General features: G+C 40.9%; 1 protein-coding gene across 1 annotated transcript; it reads right to left on the bottom strand.

Annotated features, from left to right (window-relative positions):
- Positions 1 to 2,295: 2,295 nt before the first annotated feature.
- On the bottom strand, positions 2,296 to 11,387 carry LOC124173439. Its single transcript, XM_046552915.1, has 4 exons — positions 11,215 to 11,387; positions 10,567 to 10,686; positions 9,289 to 9,396; positions 2,296 to 2,791 (listed from the first exon to the last, which is right to left on the bottom strand). The coding sequence occupies exons 2-4, from the start codon at positions 10,599 to 10,601 to the stop codon at positions 2,614 to 2,616; spliced, it is 321 nt and encodes a 106-aa protein (XP_046408871.1). The 5' UTR covers positions 10,602 to 10,686; positions 11,215 to 11,387; the 3' UTR covers positions 2,296 to 2,613.
- Positions 11,388 to 20,837: the final 9,450 nt, after the last annotated feature.

A 20,837-nucleotide genomic window follows, 5' to 3' on the forward strand; every position in this document is an offset into this window, starting at 1 on the left:
AAGAATTTCTTCTTTTGTATACCTACGGACGAATTTGACTATGATACCTCTCGTTCCGATATGTTCCGTTCCGATAGATGTTCTATTGGTTTCGATTGCGTATTTTAAAACAATTGGAAAACTTAAATTGCATTTTTTAAGGCAATATAAGAGGATACCATAAACTTAAAGCAAGTAAAAAGAAGAGCGCGCGTGGGTAGTGGCACACCCTCTTCAGGAAGCACTAGTTACCCGTATATTTAGTGAAGAGTTCTCGGGATCGCCACCGGGTCAGGAACTCCATAACTGCCGACGCGACGTTTCGATGCGCGACTGGATCATCGAAACGTCGGCAGTTAAGGAGTTCCTGACCCGGTGGCGATCCCGAGAACTCTTCACCAAGTCTATTCGCCGGAAAAGCACGAAATCTTTCATATACGTAATGCGTAGCAGGGGCGGATCCAGGATTTCTTTCTGGGGGGGGGGCACAAGTAAGGCCGTATCCAGGATTTTGTTCTGGGCGGGGCCAAGGATACCTCGTAATACAAATCATGCGCAATGATAATGGGACCGTAGTAAAATGTTGCATATTTTTGAAGTGTCTGGGGGGGGGGCACGTGCCCCCGTGCCCCCCCCCCAGCCCCCTAGTTGCGCCTATGATGCGTGGCGTGGGAAATTTAAGCGGCAGTTCAAAAAAGAGAACACGGCGACCCTTTGGAAATTTATGATTGATAGAATTGGATTGGTGGATAAAAGCACGTCTTGCTTAAGGCTAAATATTTCATTTTGACGAAGAAGCATGCACGCTCTTGGGATTGTCGACAATTCAATGGGAGGAAAACTGAGGCAAAAGTCGAAATGAAATGCAAAAAATGAAAGCATTTTCATCTAAACCCACGAATGCAAAGTCACCGTGCTCCCCTTGTGTGATTTTCCGTGGCACCCAAACGCACGCCACAATGATGCACCATTTCTGTAATCGTATGGAAACCACGAGACCCAATACACGCGTTACTATAGAGACGCTCGAGATATGTTGGCACGTATGCAGTGACGTCACCAATCCTAGCCTTTTTCCTTGTTCTAAGAATGTTGTTTTTGTGTTGTTTGTGAATAATGTGCAAATCCTCCATTGCAATTTTCGCAGCGCAAGTGATGGTAAGTTTTCACCGCGTAAAAATGTTAATGAGGACAGATTTCAGCTGTGTTGTGTTGTCTTTCCTGGTCCACTCTTTGTTCTCTCGGGACCTCGGACTTTAAATAGAACTAACGTAAGGACGACTGGAGATTCGTGGATCCACCGTATTTTTGCCTCTTTTTGCGATCGTCCGTTAGATGGCAGCGCGAAGCCACCCATGGAAAGCATTCAATCAGGGAAGTGTGCATTTTTCTTCAATTTATTTTTTCTTACCGTGGATGAAAACAATAACTGCAAAATACTGCATGCCTCTTTATGTTTTGCTTTACTGTAGCAATTTCAACGAAGACTTCCGTACCCGAGTTATTTTACATATTCCGTCACCTAGGTGTGCCATCCCAATGCATCTTTAGAAGCTCACACACACTTAAAAAACGAATTAACATTAAACTGTAATAGCTACTTAATACTATTAGCTATTGGAAAAAAGAGGTTAAAAGGGAATGAGAGTCTTGGCCAGTGTCATCGGTGAAGAAATTTCGAAATTGGACCTGTGTTACGGAGGCGACCGCTGTCACTGGATGATAAGCGGAAACCGGAGACCACATTGGACTTCCTGTCATGTTTTGCGTCGCATGCAATCAGCCTTTGTGATGTTAAGTAAGCGAGGTAATTCTTCATTTGGGTGATCCGTAAGGAACTTCAACACACCTTCGGACGTAGTTATTTTTCCAGGACCCAAGGAAACAACGAAATAAGAGATAAGATATTTTGCCGAACCGATACGCATAGGAATTAATTTTTCCTCTGAACATTAAAGGACTTGAATAAATCCTATACTATAGGTGGTAGCCAAATTACCCAAAATCACTCGTCTTTCTTTCTTTTTTTGCCGGCGGCCGGTGTCCCAACACCCACCGCCACGCGTATGTATGTATATGCATGAGTTGGCAATTTCCAACTGCAAAAATTTTAATGCCAAAGTGCTACCTTTGATGTTGAAAACATTGCAGCGTTTCACTTTGAAAAATTTGAAAATTGCAATTCATTGAAAGGTACATTATGGAAAATGTCCACCACATATACAATGCTCTTCACAAGGGTGTGGTAGTATATCAGATGGAGATTTTGATGAATAGAAATGAAAGGGAAGGAGATAAGTTAAAATGCTTGAGAGCTAGACGAGATAAAATTTTATTGACTGTAGTTGCATAGTACAAACTGTTTTTTGCCCTCCTGAATCATCATGTTTAAGAGCTAAGCAGGCGACGAAGGGATGAATGCAGTAAACGCCGTGGAAATTTATTAATTCAATGGAAACTTGGCGAGAAATTAAGACACTCGAACCATAGTCTGTTAAGATGGGTTCGTCGCGATGAATATCACGACTTAAAATCTTCAACTATAGATCTGGTCTGATGATATTTTACACCTTGCCTCTCCAAGATTCTCGGGTATGTGCTGTGGAGCTGAAGTTTGTGTTTCCTTGATTATTACTATTTGTTTGGGATTGTTGTTGCGGGATGATTAGCCAGATAGGAAGGGGGCTCAGTAGGCAGGCGGGCTGCTACTCTTCCTTCTGGCACGCCATTCTGGTGCAGGAGGCTCGGCCCTCGGCGTGACAAACACACGTGTTGCACGCCAACTTCCACACTGCTCCGGGCACGCATTCCCCTGTTGATTGCGAAAAAAAGAGAACCTTCAGCAAGCGGGCCGTGATATTCGCGATAGCGATAGAAACAAAAACTCATTTTACTTGTATTATCTTCTTCCTATACCATTACGTCAATCATTCCCTGCGAATACTTAAGTTTCTGCTTCGGGTATAACAAAGTAATATGGAGGAAATGTGCGAAGGGTTGGACATTTCTCAATGATTGCTTAGACGCACTGGCTGTTATCTATAAAAAAATAGGTGTTACATTTCCCATTTTGGGAGCTCTTTGCGTGGTAATTCTCTATCAACAGGTCAATGTTCGCGTTAATGAGGAAAATATTGCGGAACATGGTTCAATAGGGAACTTGCATATATTTCAGATATAATCAAAGAGCCCCAAAATTATATAAAAATATATGTTTACATACCACGGTGAAAGTTTTTTATTATTTTATGACGTGGTTTGCGATATTTAATGCATCAAAGTTCACGAGAATTTTCAAATACAGGTAAGAATCGAGAACGCCCGATGATTGGCTGGTAGAAAAGTGACGTCATTATTCAGTACGAGGAGGCACGGCGGCACGGTCATGGTAGTGGTTGCATACTTGAACACAAGCGACGGCGTGGTTATGATTCATTTATTGAAGTGCAGACGTATCGGAGTTGTTCATTGTGACTTCAGGGCTATTATTTGATCTATTCCTCCTCCATTGAAAGCGATAGATTGTGTAAAGATGAAGGAATATGGTTATTCTTAGGCTGATCCTAGCAAGCCTCCTGTTACTGATTCCATCATGATACCAGGGGCGGAATTCTGTACACCGTACCGACGATTGTCGGTGTCGGTAAGCCGGTCCTACCGATAAGTCTCGGTACGAGCGATTCAGGAGACACGTTTTACCGACGGTTGTCGTTATCCCACCGACAGTTGTCGGTAAACCCGTCGGTACATACCGACGATTTCAAAACGCTCGGTAGGACCTACCGACAAATTTTTAGCAACATGGCGGACTTTTGTTTACACTTTTCGGCCTAAGCTGACGATTTTAAACCATAATCTACGACGCTAGATCCGTGGAAGTGCTCTAATTGTATGTTATTTATAATAAAAATGATTGATTAAACACTTGAAACGTAAAATTTACATAGTGGGAGCAGTATTTAACTTTGCCAATGTCACACGTATATTACATTATGCGTTCCAATAGCGTAAGGTATTTTACATTATAAATATTCCGTAATTTTAAGTATGTAACGTATTGCTTTGCTTTTAAATTACTCACAACAAGACACGATAGGTATGTATTGTTGATTCGTAAAGTTTGGATCCGAAATTAATTTATATTTTCAATAAAAACGAATGCCTATTGATGCACTTTCAATGAAATATATACGTGGACATTTCGTTCACTTTCATATTAACTTCAATACCCTTTGTCAGCATCTGAGAATGGGGTTTATAATGAAAATAACTCTCCTACCTTCGTAACTACTCTTGAGAGCATCAGACAGCAACGATGAATTAGAAAAAGCATATTGCTACTATATTTTAGAAGAATATAAATGGCATCACTTAACTCCTCTCACACTTTGACGTCGTTACCGGTGCACAAAACTTACCGTAAAATTAATGCTGAATTTACTTCACCATACTAACCAAACACCGTACGGGACTTCAAGATAGATTTTCATTATTACTATAAGAGCACTGAGTAGGTACGTACCGTGTATTCCATCGGTAGAAAGGGGCAAATAAAAAGAATGATTGCACGAAACAAGGAAACATTTAATGAATTATTCATCATAAAACTACAAAAATATAATTTCAACACGAGAAAACCTTCATACTTCCAACGGTATATCACAAATTAACACTGATCAAGCATATTTAGTCAAAGTCATATCAACGCAAAGTTTGTAATAACGCACAAATGGTATCAAAATTCAAAAGTTAACACTTCCAAATAGATAGCGTAAAGTATGTCACTCAAGTTCACAATCACAACACTTGACGCAATGACACTGATGATACCTTCCGTGACATCCGCGGAATCTCGGTGTTTGTCTCCACGAATGTATTTTAAATAGCCCAAAATGTGAATTCAAGCGACAAAAATGTTTTCTAATTAAATAATTACCCTTGTGGAAGTATCGGACTTACGGCGAACAATGAGGCAAACGATGTAAACAAGCCGTGGCTCAAGATGAAGGTACATTGTTACAATACTAGTAAAAATAATTTCGTCACTGCTAATCCCAAGAATACAATTATAATAAGCGTAGGTGAACAATTATGTAGCAGATAAAGTCCTCTTCAAGACAATTATACTTGAAAATTCCAATACATTGAGCACCTAATGTTGCCGGTGTTCTTCTATCAACGACCGTTGAATCCTTGAATATAAAGGCTTTTTTACTTGGGCTAGAAAAAATCCGATGGTAAATACAGCAAAATCTCGGAATACAAGCCACATCGCACCGACGGGAGTAAGAAATTGTGTTCGCAGAGTAATTAAACATCGTAAATATTTCACAAAGCAGTGATAAACTCTTTTTAACTTCTTCGCGGGCTGACGAATAACAGATGGCGTTTTCGGAGCCTCATTTGTTTAATGCAAACAAAGGAGAAATATGATTGGTCGAGGTGCCTAGCCTCGCGTGCGGGTGCCACTTTCGTACCGACAAAAGCATTACGTCACGAATTTGTCGGTTGCACCGACAATCTGTCGGTAGCGGGGTTTTGTGAATCACATTTCTATCGGTGCGACCGACGCGTCGGTATCCGTGTACAGAATTCCGCCCCAGGGTATTTTAGTGAAACTGTAGACTTCGTCGGCGCCGAAAGTCGATGCCGAGAAATGTAAAGGTAGCTGATGTGCATATTAAATGTTTTATGGCTCATAACAAAGTGAGACTTGCGTGTAATATTGGCGAAAGCGTATACTCGTGTGAAATGTGTATTCTTTTGGCAGTCCGGTAGAGAGTCTTATGGTGAACTTATTTTCCACCTCGAAGCTGTCGATGATACTTTCAACTTAAAAATACCTTGCCTTGAAGACGACAGGAAGCTCTTTAAGACTGGAATCTGAGGAAGCCAGACTATTAATTGTTTCAATTTAGTAGCGATAATATGCACGAATTTCCAACACAATCTACCATCTTGTAACTTGTGCAAATACCCCGAAGCCACTTCCTATTCTGCAGAAAGAATCGGTCAATCGCACTTCGATCAATATAATAAATACAACCGGCCGTATTCATAGTTTCCTTAGTAAGGTACTAACGCCTAAGTAGCGTTCTAAGTAGTAGCATACTAGGAAAATGGTTTTCATAGATCGTTAGTAAGGGCTACTAAGCTTAGTATGCTACTATCTTAGAAGCCGGTTCTTAGTTGCCCTCCGGCCTTGTCTAAGGGAGCTACTAAATATGGCGGACCGTTGTGGATGATCGAACTCCGGTTTTATTTGTATACTGTTATAGAGTTTTTATGCATTTGTGCCAAAATGGAATACGAGAATCCATTCTTCAAGTAAGGCAGGCAACGTATGTAGTGTAATTGTTGACAGGAATTGAAAGTTTTTCGTAGCTGCGAGGAAGCTACGACTTGCAGGGAACTTGTGCCTCTAGTGTAAGTGAACACAATTTGTACATTCAATGCGCCCCTAAGTGAATTGATTATATATATATACGATGAAGTAAAGAGTGAAGCGACAAGTGAAGTGATTTGTGAGTGTATGAGCTTCGACAAAATTATTTATTTCTTTCATACTGGTTTAATCATTTCGATCAAAGGTATCTACTAACTGTTGCGAAGGGGATATGTTTCATATTTGAAGCAGTTGTTCTTTAGGGATACAGCAAACGATTATAAATTTTCATTCGTTTGTGCGCTTTTAATTTGTGTTTGATTATATTACTTATTCTAGTAACTTTATCGTGAGCTTTCGGCAGTGTTTACATTCCGCGTATTTCGTTGCGCTGTTGTTTTTGTTTTGGTTACGGTGCGAGTGATAGTGGAGAGTGAGATCGGAAGTTTGTTGATGTTACAATTTCTGGTCTAAAAATTTGTTTCAGCCTATTTATTTCATTGTCTAATGGTAATGTGAAATAGCATCAACCGATTCTAAATCATTAGTGATAAGTGGGAAGTGAGATGTGAAGAATTCTTTCGAACGTCAACGAGTGCAAATTCTTTTGGTGCGTGCATAGTGATTGGAAAACTGATTATTATTGTTTACTAGAGTTACGTTATAGTGTTTTAAATTAAGTATGAGTCAAGATTTTCATTGAACCAGTTGATTCAGAATGTACGGATTATAAGTGTCATAAAGACAGCTCGTGAAATGTGAATTGAAATGTTGTGTGCGTTGTAGTGCTATTTGTGATATGATCAGCAATAAATAAGTAAAACAAGTTACGTTAATTATGCCTTGTTTTTTACATTAACCACCTCTAGTAAACTATATGCCGTATATTTCCGCACGCTGTCAATATTTGAAATATTTAAATGCAGCGAAACAGATTGTTGTTTCCTTGACTAACATTTTAGGAGTTGCAAACATATGTTGCTAATTGCTCGCACGTAGGTGTTTGTAACGTAATAAATGTGTATCATTCACACATTTATCTCAACGTTATTTTATTAACGTTTCATTTCTGCATTGCAAAGGTTTTCGTTTCTACTCCGACGTTGAGATGTATTTCTGCTTTCCGAGTACAGATATGTATAATACTGACGTTGCTGGTTACGTTTTTTCATACTAATCACGCATACACTAATGGAAACAAATATCGGAAGTGCAAACAATACGCAATGTATATGATCAATAAATATACGGCCGTTTGTAAAGCAATAACTGCATCTCAAACATACAAATGCTTCGGTATTACTCATAATTCTACCCTTTCCCAAAGGTATTGCATAATTTTTGTGTACAGCAATAAAAAAATATGTCTGAGATGCGATATCACATCGAATTATCCATTATGAAGGAAAAATTTCAATGCATTTTGCTGAATCACTTTCATTTGTTTGATAGTGTTTCGAATTTTTCGCGCCGCGGAGGAGTCAGATGCAGTGTTGTCAAGCGTAGCCTAGCGGGTTGAACTCAAACCGCTACCGAGTATCGGCTGCCGAGCTGGCTAGTAGCATACTAAGTTAGTAGCTCTTAGTAGCTAACGTAATACAATCCATGAATACCATATCTTAGTAGGCGACTAAAAGGTCTTAGTAGCCGACTAAGTTAGTCGCCCTACTAGCGTGTTTTAGCGGAAATCTATGAATACGGCCGTAAGTGTTTACTGTAGTATATCAGCACACTGTTTATAAAATGCATGCAATTTCCCTATTAACGTTAAAAATTGAGCGTGGTGTTCGTTCGATTTTGAATTAGCGCGAACTTTTTGGGAGGCGCAGTGTCGCAGTCATCTCTTTCACTCGCTTGTCTTTTATTGTTTCGATTCAAACTGTGAATCATGGAGGGAGACACCCAGGGATGAAATATGACTTGGAAAAAATATTGGGGTGAAAAGGGAGCCCATAAAAAGCAATGTGCAGAGAGAGAAACTCAATTTCAACGGAGTGCGCACGGCGACTGCTTTGCTGTTAGGGTTTGTCTACGAAGAGACGTAAGCCGTAATGGAGAAGAAATGGTGCTATTCTACAATGGACACAATCCGTGAGAAAAATTGTCAATGCTCAATGGTGCTTAGGGCTTACATCTGGCCAATCAAAATGCGTCTTGAGTACGACTGCCGTCAGTGAAGCGATTCGCCTAACCGGAAGTGGTTGGAAGGTAATTCAGTTGACCACAGGCGTACGTCAAAAGACAGTAAAACGACGGAGAGTCATGGGGAATATAGCGTAAAAATAAATTTTCTTGTGAATATTGTACTTACGCTTCAATAAACGAAATAATACATATTATATTAATGAATTTAACAGTTTGATGTTCACCAGCATCTAAGGATAGAGAAAAAATATCAACATTCTGAAAAGGTGACATCGACGACACTCGTATCAGATAGCGCAATGCGGTTAATAAATATTGAAAAATTAGGAACACAGTGACATACGGAATAAAATTAGTGCTCTCAGAGTGTGGGAGAGTAAATTGGGCGAACTTCAGTTTGAAGCGAAATAACGCGATGAAACTCGATTGCCGAACATGAAATCGGGACTCAACTATTGCGAGACGTTACATATTTTCATGCTTTTTCTCATGGCCATTCTTTTCAGTTGAGGCATGTAATTTATTGCGACTTACGTCTCATTACAGACCAGGTCTTAGTCCTTCATAATGATGATGGATGTCGTTCATTAGGTAAGCGTTGATTTATTAAATAAATTAAACTCAGGGCTATCAAGCTAATTGCTATTTAAGTGCTTAGTTTGGTTTTCTAAGTTATGTGCTCAATTTAATTTTGACTAATGCTTTCTGTGAAGCGGTTATAGCCATTTTCTCTTGGCTACTGGATAGATAGGAGGTAGAATGGAATGGAAGTGTCTTACTGTAGGTTTTGTTGGGGCGGCAGGCCATGAGGGTGCAAGCCCTCAGTCCGTTGCTGGAGCAGAAGCAGCTGTTGCAGTCTTCCTTCCACCTCGTCCCTGGAGAACACTCTGCAAAGTATCGCACAAAGAGTGATGGACTTGGACAACGATTATTTCCCTTTATGGCAGCACTACATTCGACGGTTAAAATTAATAATTATATCAATATGATGATAATAATTTATTCTTCCAAAGAAACAATTGGATTCATGCAATATTTATAAATATATTTGGAAGCAAGGTACCCTAGAAGGCAAAAGGCCTTTTTTTAGGGTACCAACATGTTTTTGTATGCATGATTTAAATGATGTGGAGAATTTAATAATTTACTCGAATATTATAACGGTAAAAAACTTTCTCTGGCGTACAACTTGACTCTGACAACAAAAGGAAAATCTTAACGAAGCTTCTCTTCAATTTTTTTGCGAGACATTGTTTAATTTAATCTAATAAAATTGGCCAAAATTTAAATCGCTTGAACCAAAAGGGCGTTTTGAAAAGCATGCGGCACACTCTAGGTACACGGACTCAGTAGTCTCTACGACCATTCAACCTAATTTATCTGTTCATTTCAGTGGGCTCATTGCCGCATGTTTCATGAAATATTGTTGGTACCTTATAGTAAAACACATTTCTAAGAGGAATAACTCCTAGTCTGGCGAGAAGGGAGGAATATACTCCCACGAATGTTTCAGGCATATCAATCTATCTGTTTTACAATTTGTATACACGGAAGCAGCTTAGGATAACTGTCGCCTCTGAAGCATTCCTGGGAAAAATACTAAGCAGTATCATAAGTTATTTTTTTTATCTAAAACACATCAATTCTAATATTCAGTATTAATTTTACGCCTCGATTCTTTTAGTGATATAAAACTGATTTTATTAAAATGTAAATTTGGGTATCAACTTTTGATAACACTACAAATGATTCAAAAGCTATGCCAAAAATAGCCCTGAGCATCAACATTTGGTGACACCACTAAGGATCCAAAAGTTATACCTGGTAATTTAGTAGAATTAGGCCAAAAATTGGCCAACTCATAGTTTTAATAGTAGCGAAACAAATCAGTTTTCAGGAAAATATGACAAAACGATGCATTTTTGAGCGTTGAAGTGGTGCCTAATGATAGGAATCGGTGTTAGCAATTCGTGTGTGAAGTGCTGGAGGAAATGTTACTTTCTCCGCGCCCTTACATATATGTAAAAAAGGCCATTATTTCGTGAGGTATGACTCACCCATCGTGATGTCTCTCTTCTCCCTGGTGTCGCATGCCATCCTGGTGCAGGAGACGCGGCCACTCTGAGTGCAGAAGCACGTGTTGCAGTCCTCCTTCCAAATCGCACCCGGCAAGCAATCTATCGCCAGCAGGGAAAATACTTGCGTTACTTCGTATGGTAGACGCATTAGCTATTTTAATCAAGTTAACATATTCATCAATCACGCACACCTTATTAATAGCGCATACCAAGGAGGGAAGATATAAAATTGTTTCAGGCTTTATTTTGTGGAATAACGCTATATTCATGATGAAAGCACAAATGGTAATATCCACACTATTTTATTTATCACTTAACTGACCATGGTTTCGACACATGGTGTCATTGTCAAGGTATAGATAGAGCTTGAAAATGACACCAAGTGTCGAAACCATCGTCGGTTAAGTGATAAATAAAATAGTGTGGATATTACCATTTGTGCTTTAATCATGAAAGAGTGAAGAGTTACTGATGAATAATAAAAAAACAAAACAATCAAAGACGAGAGAGGGATGCGAAATGGCGTGTTGCACCCTTAAAAAATTAATTCTCTTATTCTTCTCTTAATTGCCGTTATCTAGGAAGCTATTTGAGTGGGCACTTAGAGAAAGACAGAGAGGGACTCACCTGACCCCACTTGGCTTGCAGCCAATAGCACCGCCACCGTCGACACAAACAGCGCGTCGCAGACCTTCATGGCAATTCTGTTGGCACAGGTCGATTCTCGATGAGGTCTTCGGTGCGTCTGTCTGTCTGTTAGCGTAAACACACTCACCTCTGGACGTCGCCGGAATTCTTTTATCTGGATGCGCTTCCTTTTTCGGTCACCTTTCCCCCCCGCCTCCCCTACGTCTCCTCGCCAGAACTTCCTGCGCTCAGAAAACACCCATCTCTCTAATGGTTGTTTCCGGTGTCCCAAGGTTCTCATATGCGCCTCCGTATGTTCCAAGCAAGTACAATAAATACAGCTCCAGGTGAAGTTAAGCTACTACTTTTTCTCTAGTAATACATTAATATTTAGTCTGAGACTTTAAAGTCTGCTGTTGTTTTCAAAAGCACATATAATGAAGTTTATTATCATCAAGAAATCATTTAATTCCCCGCAGAAATAAATAAGCCCTTTTCCTATACTTTTCAAAAGTTATCTCACTTGCACTGTCGTTCCTGCGGGTACTAGTCCACTGGAGATTAAACTCAATTTTAATTCGAAAAACTCAATTTCTTGACAATGTTCTCACATAATTACGAAGTATCTCCGAGTGAGGAGACATCCTGTGATCATAGACGAGCTAAAAAAGTGAACGTTGAATTTCCAGTAATGCCCATTGTACCGAAGTCATTAACTCGGCGATGACCAATTCGATGATATCTCCTCAGTTTGAGGTACATAGTTCGTATACCGTCCAATGAGATCGTTGTCTTCCCCCATTAAGTGAATAAGAAATCAAGTTTACTTGATTTTAATTACAAAGCCAATATATGTAGACGCTCTTAAGCCTTTATCAGATAAGTTGATGACATCACCCACCCATGCCGAGCGGGTCGCCGTTTCTCAGCTACCCGTTGTCCTTGTGAATTGTGAGGATCATTGCTTTCGTGAATAATGCTGTACTAAGAAATCCCTCAAATGTTCTCCCGGAGCGAGCGGAAACTTATGACGTCACTAGCTCATGAAAAGTGGGCGACTACTCGGCTAATTTTTTAATTTAATGCTTGAGATAAGGGGGGGGGGTGCGAAGAAGATTTTTTATTTTATCGTAAGTAATCTCTTCCATCCACCGAATTCTTTTGATAAATTCCCATTTGTGGTCTGAGTGAGCGTCTGTCTTCAATTCACGTGCGATATCTATGGATTGAGTCAAAGGCGACTTTGAATCACTCGACTTTGAATAGGTCACCCGTTGCCGGAGTTGAAAACGCCGGTGAATGCGAGGCTCTCGGAGACCGCATTACCGCGTTGGAGACGATGGTGCGGGAACTTCGGGCCCAGTTTGAAAGGGTGGCTAATACCGCTGAGGGGAATGGTCCTAGGGGTGGTTCTTTGAAAGCTCGCCATGCCCCAGAGGTTGCACGGGTTCGCCCGATTGCAAATAGCGATCTGGTCGATCGAGAGCCTTCCTCGAGGTCCATCTCCCGATGAAGGGGTCACGTCACCCCGTAAATCTGAGGTTTGGAGGGTCGTGTCTCGGAGGGACGGTGGTAGTGTCACTCTAAGACGGGGTTTGGGGGATGCTGAGGCAGATCCCATCCCCGTCTCGAACAGGTACCAGTTGCTATCGGATGGAAACTCCGAGGTGCCTGACGTGCCTACTCTTACCCCGAAACCGGCACCTAGGAAGAGGCGTCAGAATGGGAAGGGGGGGGGGATCATAGTGTTAGGGAGTAGCAATGTCCGTCGTGTGACGGTCCCGTTACGGGAGAGGGCAGACCGCGAGGGTGTAAGCGACCGCGTAACATCATGGTGCATCCCTGGTGGCGGTGTTCCTCAGGTGACGCAGGCGGTTGGTGCGGCGGTACGGGTCACGAAGTGCTCCAAACTGCGGGTTGTGGCTCATGTCGGCGTCAATGATGCCACCTTCCGTGGATCTGAGGAAATTCTAGATTCCCTCCGGGATCTGAATGCCGAAGTGAAGCGGGTGGGTGGGACCATTGGGGTCGGCATAGAGCTTTCGATTTGCAGTCTTGTCCCGAGGATCGATTGTGGTTCTCTGGTTTGGAGCCGAGTGGAAGGCATAAACCAGAGGCTGCGTCGTTTCTGCACGGACATCGGAGGCTCCTTCGTGGACCTTAGGCCGGCAATCCGATCGTGTCGGATCCCTCTGAACCGTTCGGGAGTCCATTACGCGGCCGAGTCGGCTAGTCGTGTAGCGAGTAGAATATTTGAGCACTGTAGGTCTTTTTTAGAGTGGAGAGTAGGGCAGAGTGTAGATATATTAGTGGGTTGAAAAATAAAGGGGTAAGTTCAAAACTTTTCACAGACAAAAATTCTTCCAGAAATGAGAATAGAGTACTAGAAAGAAAAATCAGCGTTTCAGAGTCAGCATTACCGATTTACAATAATACAGTTATTACATTTAAGCACGAGAAGCGTCAGTCGAGCAATACTTTCAAAGGCAGTCAAGGCTCAAGTCATTTTAATAGTGAGACAATAACACATGCATTTCCATTTATCAGCGGTATAGAGCCTGTGAATAGTCTATTCGACAAAAGCAAATCAGAATTAGTCCCGAATCGCAATAATACTAGTTCCAAAGTTTTAATCGAGGCTGTGGTTAATTGCCGAGGTTTAACAAATACGATTCCCGAATTCCACCATTTAATTCATGGTACGAAGTGTAACGTCATTTTTGGAATAGAAAGTTGGCTAACAGATGATGATTCAATGAGATCTTCCCAAAATCGTTCACTGTTTATCGGAAAGATAGAATTAATCGAGTTGGGGCAGAGTTTTTATAGCTGTAAAGAATTCAATCGTCAGCCAAGCGATAACCGTAACTGAGACCAGCGTTGAATCTGTGTGGTGTTTAATTAAATGTCCAAAATTCAAAACTATTTTATTACAGACCACCTAACTCAGATATAACGTCAATGTTGGATTTTCAAAATCAAATAAACAGCGTAGCATCCAAGTATCCTGAAAGAAACTTGATTGTAGGTGGAGATTTCAACGTACCTTCAATTGGGAGACTTATAGCTTCATTAATGGTGGGAGGGACAAAGTGATCTGCGAGGCTTTATTACACTGTTTTACATCTAATTGATTGTTCCAAATAGCATCCGCACCAAACAGAGGAGAAAGTATTCTTGATTTATTAGCGACAAATATACCACATAAGGTAATAAACGCTGGCACTGTCGAAGGAATAAGTGACCATAGGGTAGTAAATGCAAATTTTTCTCTAAATACCGCTGTTAACTTTAAAAAAGAGCGTGAAGTTTTCATTTTTAAAAGAGCTGATTTTGATGGGTTTAAGAGTCATCTGAAAAATGCTTTCCCCGAGTTTCAAGAATCAGTATTAAAGTTAAATGTAGAGAATACTTGGAAAGCCTTTCTTTCACTCGTAACTTCGGGAATAAATAGCTACATCCCTAGTAAAACAGTAAAAGAAGGCAGCGAACCAGATGGTACGACGCGGAAGTGAGAAAATCATTGAGGCGACAGAGAGCGTGTCATGCTAAAATGAAAAAAGTCAGCACGGATTTATCCGTTAATGAACGCGAGCTAATAATTAAAAACTATAGGATGACTAAAGTCGCCATGAAGGAAGCATTCAGGAATGCATTCACGAATTTTAAAAGAAAACACTAGTAGAGCAGTTACAGGATAACCCAAAAGCATTTTGGTTATATGTTAGGGAAGTTCAAGGTAAACGATCTACCGTATGTTCGCTGAGAAACGACAATGGAGATGTGTTGACAAGCAGTTACGATAAAGGCAATTTATTAAATTCCTACTTCAAGAGCGTGTTCACCGAGCCTTCCGAGAACTCACTCGAGACCGATGACAATCCCTGTATACATAAGATGCCAGCTATTGACATTAGTACGCTCGGAATAGAAAATATATTGAAATCGCTCAGTCCAAATAAATCACCCTGTCCAGACGAAATCCCTTCTCGCGTATATAGAGAACTAGCCTCAGAAATTGCCCCCTACTTGCAGTTAATATTCAGTAAATCCATCAAGCAACACGAAGTACCTAATGACTGGAAAATCGCTAATGTAACGCCAATATTTAAAAGTGGAGACAAGGAACAGCCATCTAATTAAAGGCCGATATCTCTAACGTCCATCTCATGCAAGGTCCTTGAACACATCGTAGTCAGCTCGATAATGAAACACCTAGACGCGCAAAACTTATTAATGGGAACTCAACATGGATTCAGGAAAAGCAGATCGTGTGAAACTCAGTTAGCGCTTTTCGCCCACGATATTTTAGTCTCCGGGGAAGACAACATTCCAGTAGACGCGATTTTTCTTGATTTCAAAAAGGCAGTTGATAAAGTACCCCACGGAAAGTTAATAATAAAACTGAAATCTCATGGTCTAGACGAAGATGTCATTTCCTGGATTAGAGAATTTCTGAGCGACCGCGTCCAAAGAGTAGTATTAGACGGTGCAGTCTCAAATGAGGTTAGAGTCACTTTTGGCGTTCCTCAGGGTAGTGTCATTGGCCCACTCCTATTCCTTCTTTATATAAACGACATTGGCAAAGTAGTACACAGTAAGTTACGATTATTTGCAGACGACGCTGTAGTTTACAGAGAAATCCGTTCCAGAAAAGATATGGATGAACTAACGAATGACCTTGCTGCTATCCAAGCTTGGTGTGATGCTTGGCAGTTAGAATTAAATTTGGAAAAATGCGTCGTAATGAATTTCTGGAAGAAGAATAACTCCCTACAGCGTAACTATATCATTCGGGGCACCCAGTTAAAGGCAGTTGAATCCGTGAAATATCTAGGGGTTAGACTCAATAATGATCTATCGTGGAATAAACATATTCGAGAAATAACCGGTCAAGCTAATCGTAAAATGGGTTTTGTTAAAAGAATATTAGGAAAGTGCGACGACAAAGTGAGAGAAATTAGCTACTTTTCCCTCGTTAGACCACATTTGGAATACGCTGCCAGTGTTTGGGACCCTCATGAAAAAGGCTTGATAACAGATTTAGAACGCGTGCAAAGAAGAGCTGCCAGGTATGTGAAAGGTCGTTACGATTGTCTTGTTAGTGTAACTGACCTCTTAGATAAACTCGGATGGGAATCTCTGTATAGACTAAACCTTTTAGATAAATTCAAGAGCAATGTCTTTTCTGACGAAGTTAACCATATCTTACGGACGCCAACATACTACGGAAGATCAGATCATATAAATAAAATAAGAGAGATAGATTGTAGAACAGACAGATTCCGAATGTCATTTTTTCCACGATCAATAAGAGATTATAACGGCAGCAATAGAACTCGTAAATAGACTTGAAATCTATACCGGGCCATCTTGAAATATCGTCCTCCATTTAAATAAATCTGAAAGGCATCAATGATGAACTTTTTCTCATCTCATACATTTTGGATGAGGTAGTGACTTCTGAGGTAAATTACTTTTCATCCCATACGGAAGGTATTTTGCCCTAAAAATGCGTTTGTCTTTCAATCTAATTTTGCGGATTTTCCCATTTTCATTAATAGGTTACGTTTGGAGGGCCCGGGCGACCTTCATCAATTTAACCCATAGTGCTTTGCGGTGCACAGCGACCGTCATGCCATCGCTTTCATAGTTCAGTGCTTGAAATAGGTAAAATGGGCGGTTGTGTGAATATCGTGAGGTTTGATGCGTGGATTTGAACGAAAAATGTCTCGAGTTATGTTTTCGAATCATTCTGTGTTTATTTGTTTGTCACAATGCACACCCCTTATTTATGCGTGCACTGACTATTTTTACGATGTGGCCGATGGTTCACCAATTAATATCGCTTGCATGTAGCTAATGTCCGAGTTCAGCTCCCGTCTGCTTTACAGTTAGCATTCACTTCAGAATATTTCATTTCGTGAAAAGCTTTGCGACGCACGCCTTCGCGAGAAAGAAATTAACGGTTGGCGGTTGGGAGTTTTTGAAAAAATGACAAAACAACCAATTGATTTCCGGAAAAGATAGAGACATTTCATTCCGATGGATACAATAGATGCATCCAAGGTAGTGAGTGGCCTAAGGCTACCTTCCTTTCTCCTCGCTTCTTGGCTCAGCTCAACTTTCCCCCGTGAATAGGCCACACGCACAACGGGGTGATTTGCGGGAGTCGAGGCAATATCACGGGAATACAAATCGGGACTTGAAGTCATAGGAAACTAGATTGTGGCCAGGGAAGTACTTCAGAGACTCTAGCATAAAGAAGGAAGTGGTGGTTGAAGGCCCTGAGCATCTCTGCGTTCGAGCGACAAGTTGACTCATCGTACGAACGCACTTCCCGTTGTTTGGGTAGCAACCACTTGGCGCTATTTCAATATTCAAGTTACTTGACTTTATCACTACTTCTGGACGTAATTTTGCAATCTAACTAGCCGTATTTTCCTTAAAAATCCCTAAACACGACTCTTTGCATTTGAGTGGTCTCATAGTACTGGAATAAGTCGGGGGAAAATCGTTGAAATTGATAGAAAAAAGTTGGTGTGAATCCTGTTGGAGTATGTAGATAGATTCGGATTAAACGGCGAGGGATCTGTTTGGACTCCAGAAGAAAAAAAAGAAGAAGGCGCCAGGTGCGCAACGTGGAGGGCTCTAACCAAATGAGATGAAGCGACCAGAAAAGGAAGCGAAGTGTCCTTTGGCTGACCACTCCACGGAGGAAGGGGAAAGGGAAGAGGAAGGGGAAAGGGAAGAGGAAGGGGAAAGGGAAGAGGAAGGGGAAAGGGAAGAGGAAGGGGAAAGGGAAGAGGAAGGCGACATCTCCTTACATCTCCCTTTCCCTCCCGTCCGCCCACGCCCAACCAAGAGCCCGTTCCCAAGGCAACAAAAATCACCCAACTCATCACAAACAAACTGCAGAGGCTGGCAACGGGACAAGCGTCTCTCTTCTTTGCCGGACGACGCCCCCTTTGCAACCCCTCCCCCGTGGGACCCCCGAAGGGTCGGAGCAGAGAGGCAACCCTTGTATTCCTTCCTCTAGCACCTGCTCGACCTCTCTCTCTCTCTCGAGGGAGTTGCTTTGATTTCGAGCATACATTTTCCCTCCTCCATCGATCCAATCGCAAGAGAGACTTCGAAAGGAGTCAAGGAATGCCCAAGGAAAATACTTGGACCGCCGGAAAAAAGAAAATAGTTGGGTGCGTAACCCAAGAATATGAGAAGTTTTTATGCACTACGCGCTCAAACAACTTTCTTCGAGCAAAGAGATCGTCGTGTTATCATTTGATAACATATTGAGTTTTTTCAGCAAAGTTAAAATGGTATATTTTATGCACGACGTGCAATTAATTTTTGGCGTAGCCGTAAATAAAAGGCATATACAATCAAATATTAATATTGACAGATTATATAATCAAATTTTATAAAATTATTTCATCATCATCATCACTGGTCAACAATCCTAGGATTGGTTTGACGCAGCTCTCCACTCAGTTCTCCTATCAGCTAATCTTTTCACTCCTACGTATTTCTTCTCTTTCACATCTCTCTTTACTTGTTCCATATATTTTGTTCGAGGTCTTCCTTTTCCATTCTTGCCTTCCGTCTGTCCTTCGACGATTGTCTTCATCAGGCCATCATGTCTCAAGATGTGGCCTATAAGGTTGTTCCGTCTTCTTATTAAGGTTTTCATGAGGCTTCTCTTCTCTCCTACCCTTCTTAGGACTTCCTCGTTACTAACTCGGTCGATCCATTTGATTTTCATCATTCTTCTGTAGCACCACATTTCAAAGGCCTCTATCCTTGCTTTCTCCGCTGCGGTCATTGTCCATGCCTCACTTCCGTATAGGAGCATACTCCAGATGTAGGTTCTTATAAATTGTTTCTTTACATCCATATTTAAGTTTCCCGCTGTAAGCAGGTCTCTCTTTTGGTGGAATGCTCTCTTCGCCTGGGCTATTCTGCTGATAATTTCTTTCTTGCTTCTCCCGTCACTAGTTATCTTGCTTCCCAAATAACAGAATTCATCCACTTCTATCAGTTTTTGCCTCCCTATTTTAATGTTGGTCTTGACTTCTTCTCTTCTGCTGCATACTAAGATCTTGGTTTTCTTCGTGCTTATTTTCAGTTGATATCTACTCACTACCCTACCCATATTAACCAGAATATTTTTCAAATCCTTCTCTGTTTCTGCTATAACGGCTATGTCATCGGCAAATCTTAGCATGCTTATTTTTTCTCCATGGATATTCACTCCCAATGCCTTTTCTTTGATTTCCTTAATGGCTTTTTCAATGTAAACGTTGAAAATTACGGGTGACAATGTACAGCCTTGTCGCACTACTTTCTTAATTCTTGCTTCTTCACAGCTGGGCCCTGATTTTATCACGGCTATTTGGTTTTTGTATAAACTGTGGATGATTCTTCTGTCATTATAAAGAACCCCAATTTCCTTTAGGATTCCAAGCATTGTGCTCCAATCCACGTTATCAAATGCTTTCTCTAAGTCCACAAACGCAACGAATGTTGGCTTGTTCTTTTCCATTCTCTTTTCTATGAGCAGTCTTAGGGCCAATATTGCTTCCCTTGTGCCTTTGTTTTTCCTGAATCCAAATTGGTACTAATCCAAGTACTCTTCTGCTTTTCGTTCTATTCTTCTATAGATGATCCTTGTCAGTATCTTTGATGCATGTGTAGTAAGGCTTATGGTCCTAAAATCTTCGCACTTCTCCGCTCGTTTCTTCTTAGGAATAGGGATTATAATGTTCCTCTCGAAATCCTTTGGTATCTCACCTGTCGTATACATTTCACTAATGATTTTGTATAGCTGGCTCAACGTCTTCTCTCCTGAATTTTTGATTAGTTCTGCAGGAATGTCATCAATGCCAGACGCTTTATTTATCCTGAGGTCTCTTACAGCCGCATCAAATTCCGATCTTAAAATTGGGGCTCCCATGTCATCGGCATCCACTTCCCTCTCGTTTTCGATAGCATTCGTTCTGAAGCGACTTCCTTTGTACAAATCTTCCAGATATTCCTTCCATCTCTTCCCTTTTTCTTCGTTTTCAATCAATAGTTCTCCGTTTTTGTCCCTAAGGGTATTACATCTTACGCCCCTTTCCTTAAAGTGGTTCCTCACTATCCTATAAGCGGCCTCTACTTTTCCATGTTTAAGATTGTTTTGCACGTCTTCGCAAATGCTTTTCATCCACGTTTCTCTAGCCTTCCGCGCTTTACGACATATTTCGTTCCTTATCCTCTTGTAACGATTCTGTCCTTCCTCTGTTTTCGCAGCCTTGTATTTTATTCTTTCTTCAATGAGATCTAATACTTCCTGCGTAATCCATGGTTTTTTCATAACGACTCTTCTTTTACCAAGAACTTCCTCAGCTGCCGCCTGCAGACCACTTCTAATGGTTTTCCAACTCTCTTCCATTGGTTTGTTGGTCGGATCCTCCCCTATTTTATTTTCTACAGCCCCTTTAAAAGCCAGTTGATGCTGAACCTCCCTCAATTTTTCAACCTGCCATATGTTTTTCACGGCTTTCTTCAACTTTTTAAATTTAAGGTGGCATTTCATCATAACTAGGTTATGGTCACTATCGATATCTGCCCCTGGATAGCTT

This window comes from Ischnura elegans, chromosome 1, assembly GCF_921293095.1.
Source record: "Ischnura elegans chromosome 1, ioIscEleg1.1, whole genome shotgun sequence".
Classification (NCBI taxonomy): Eukaryota; Metazoa; Arthropoda; class Insecta; order Odonata; family Coenagrionidae; genus Ischnura; species Ischnura elegans.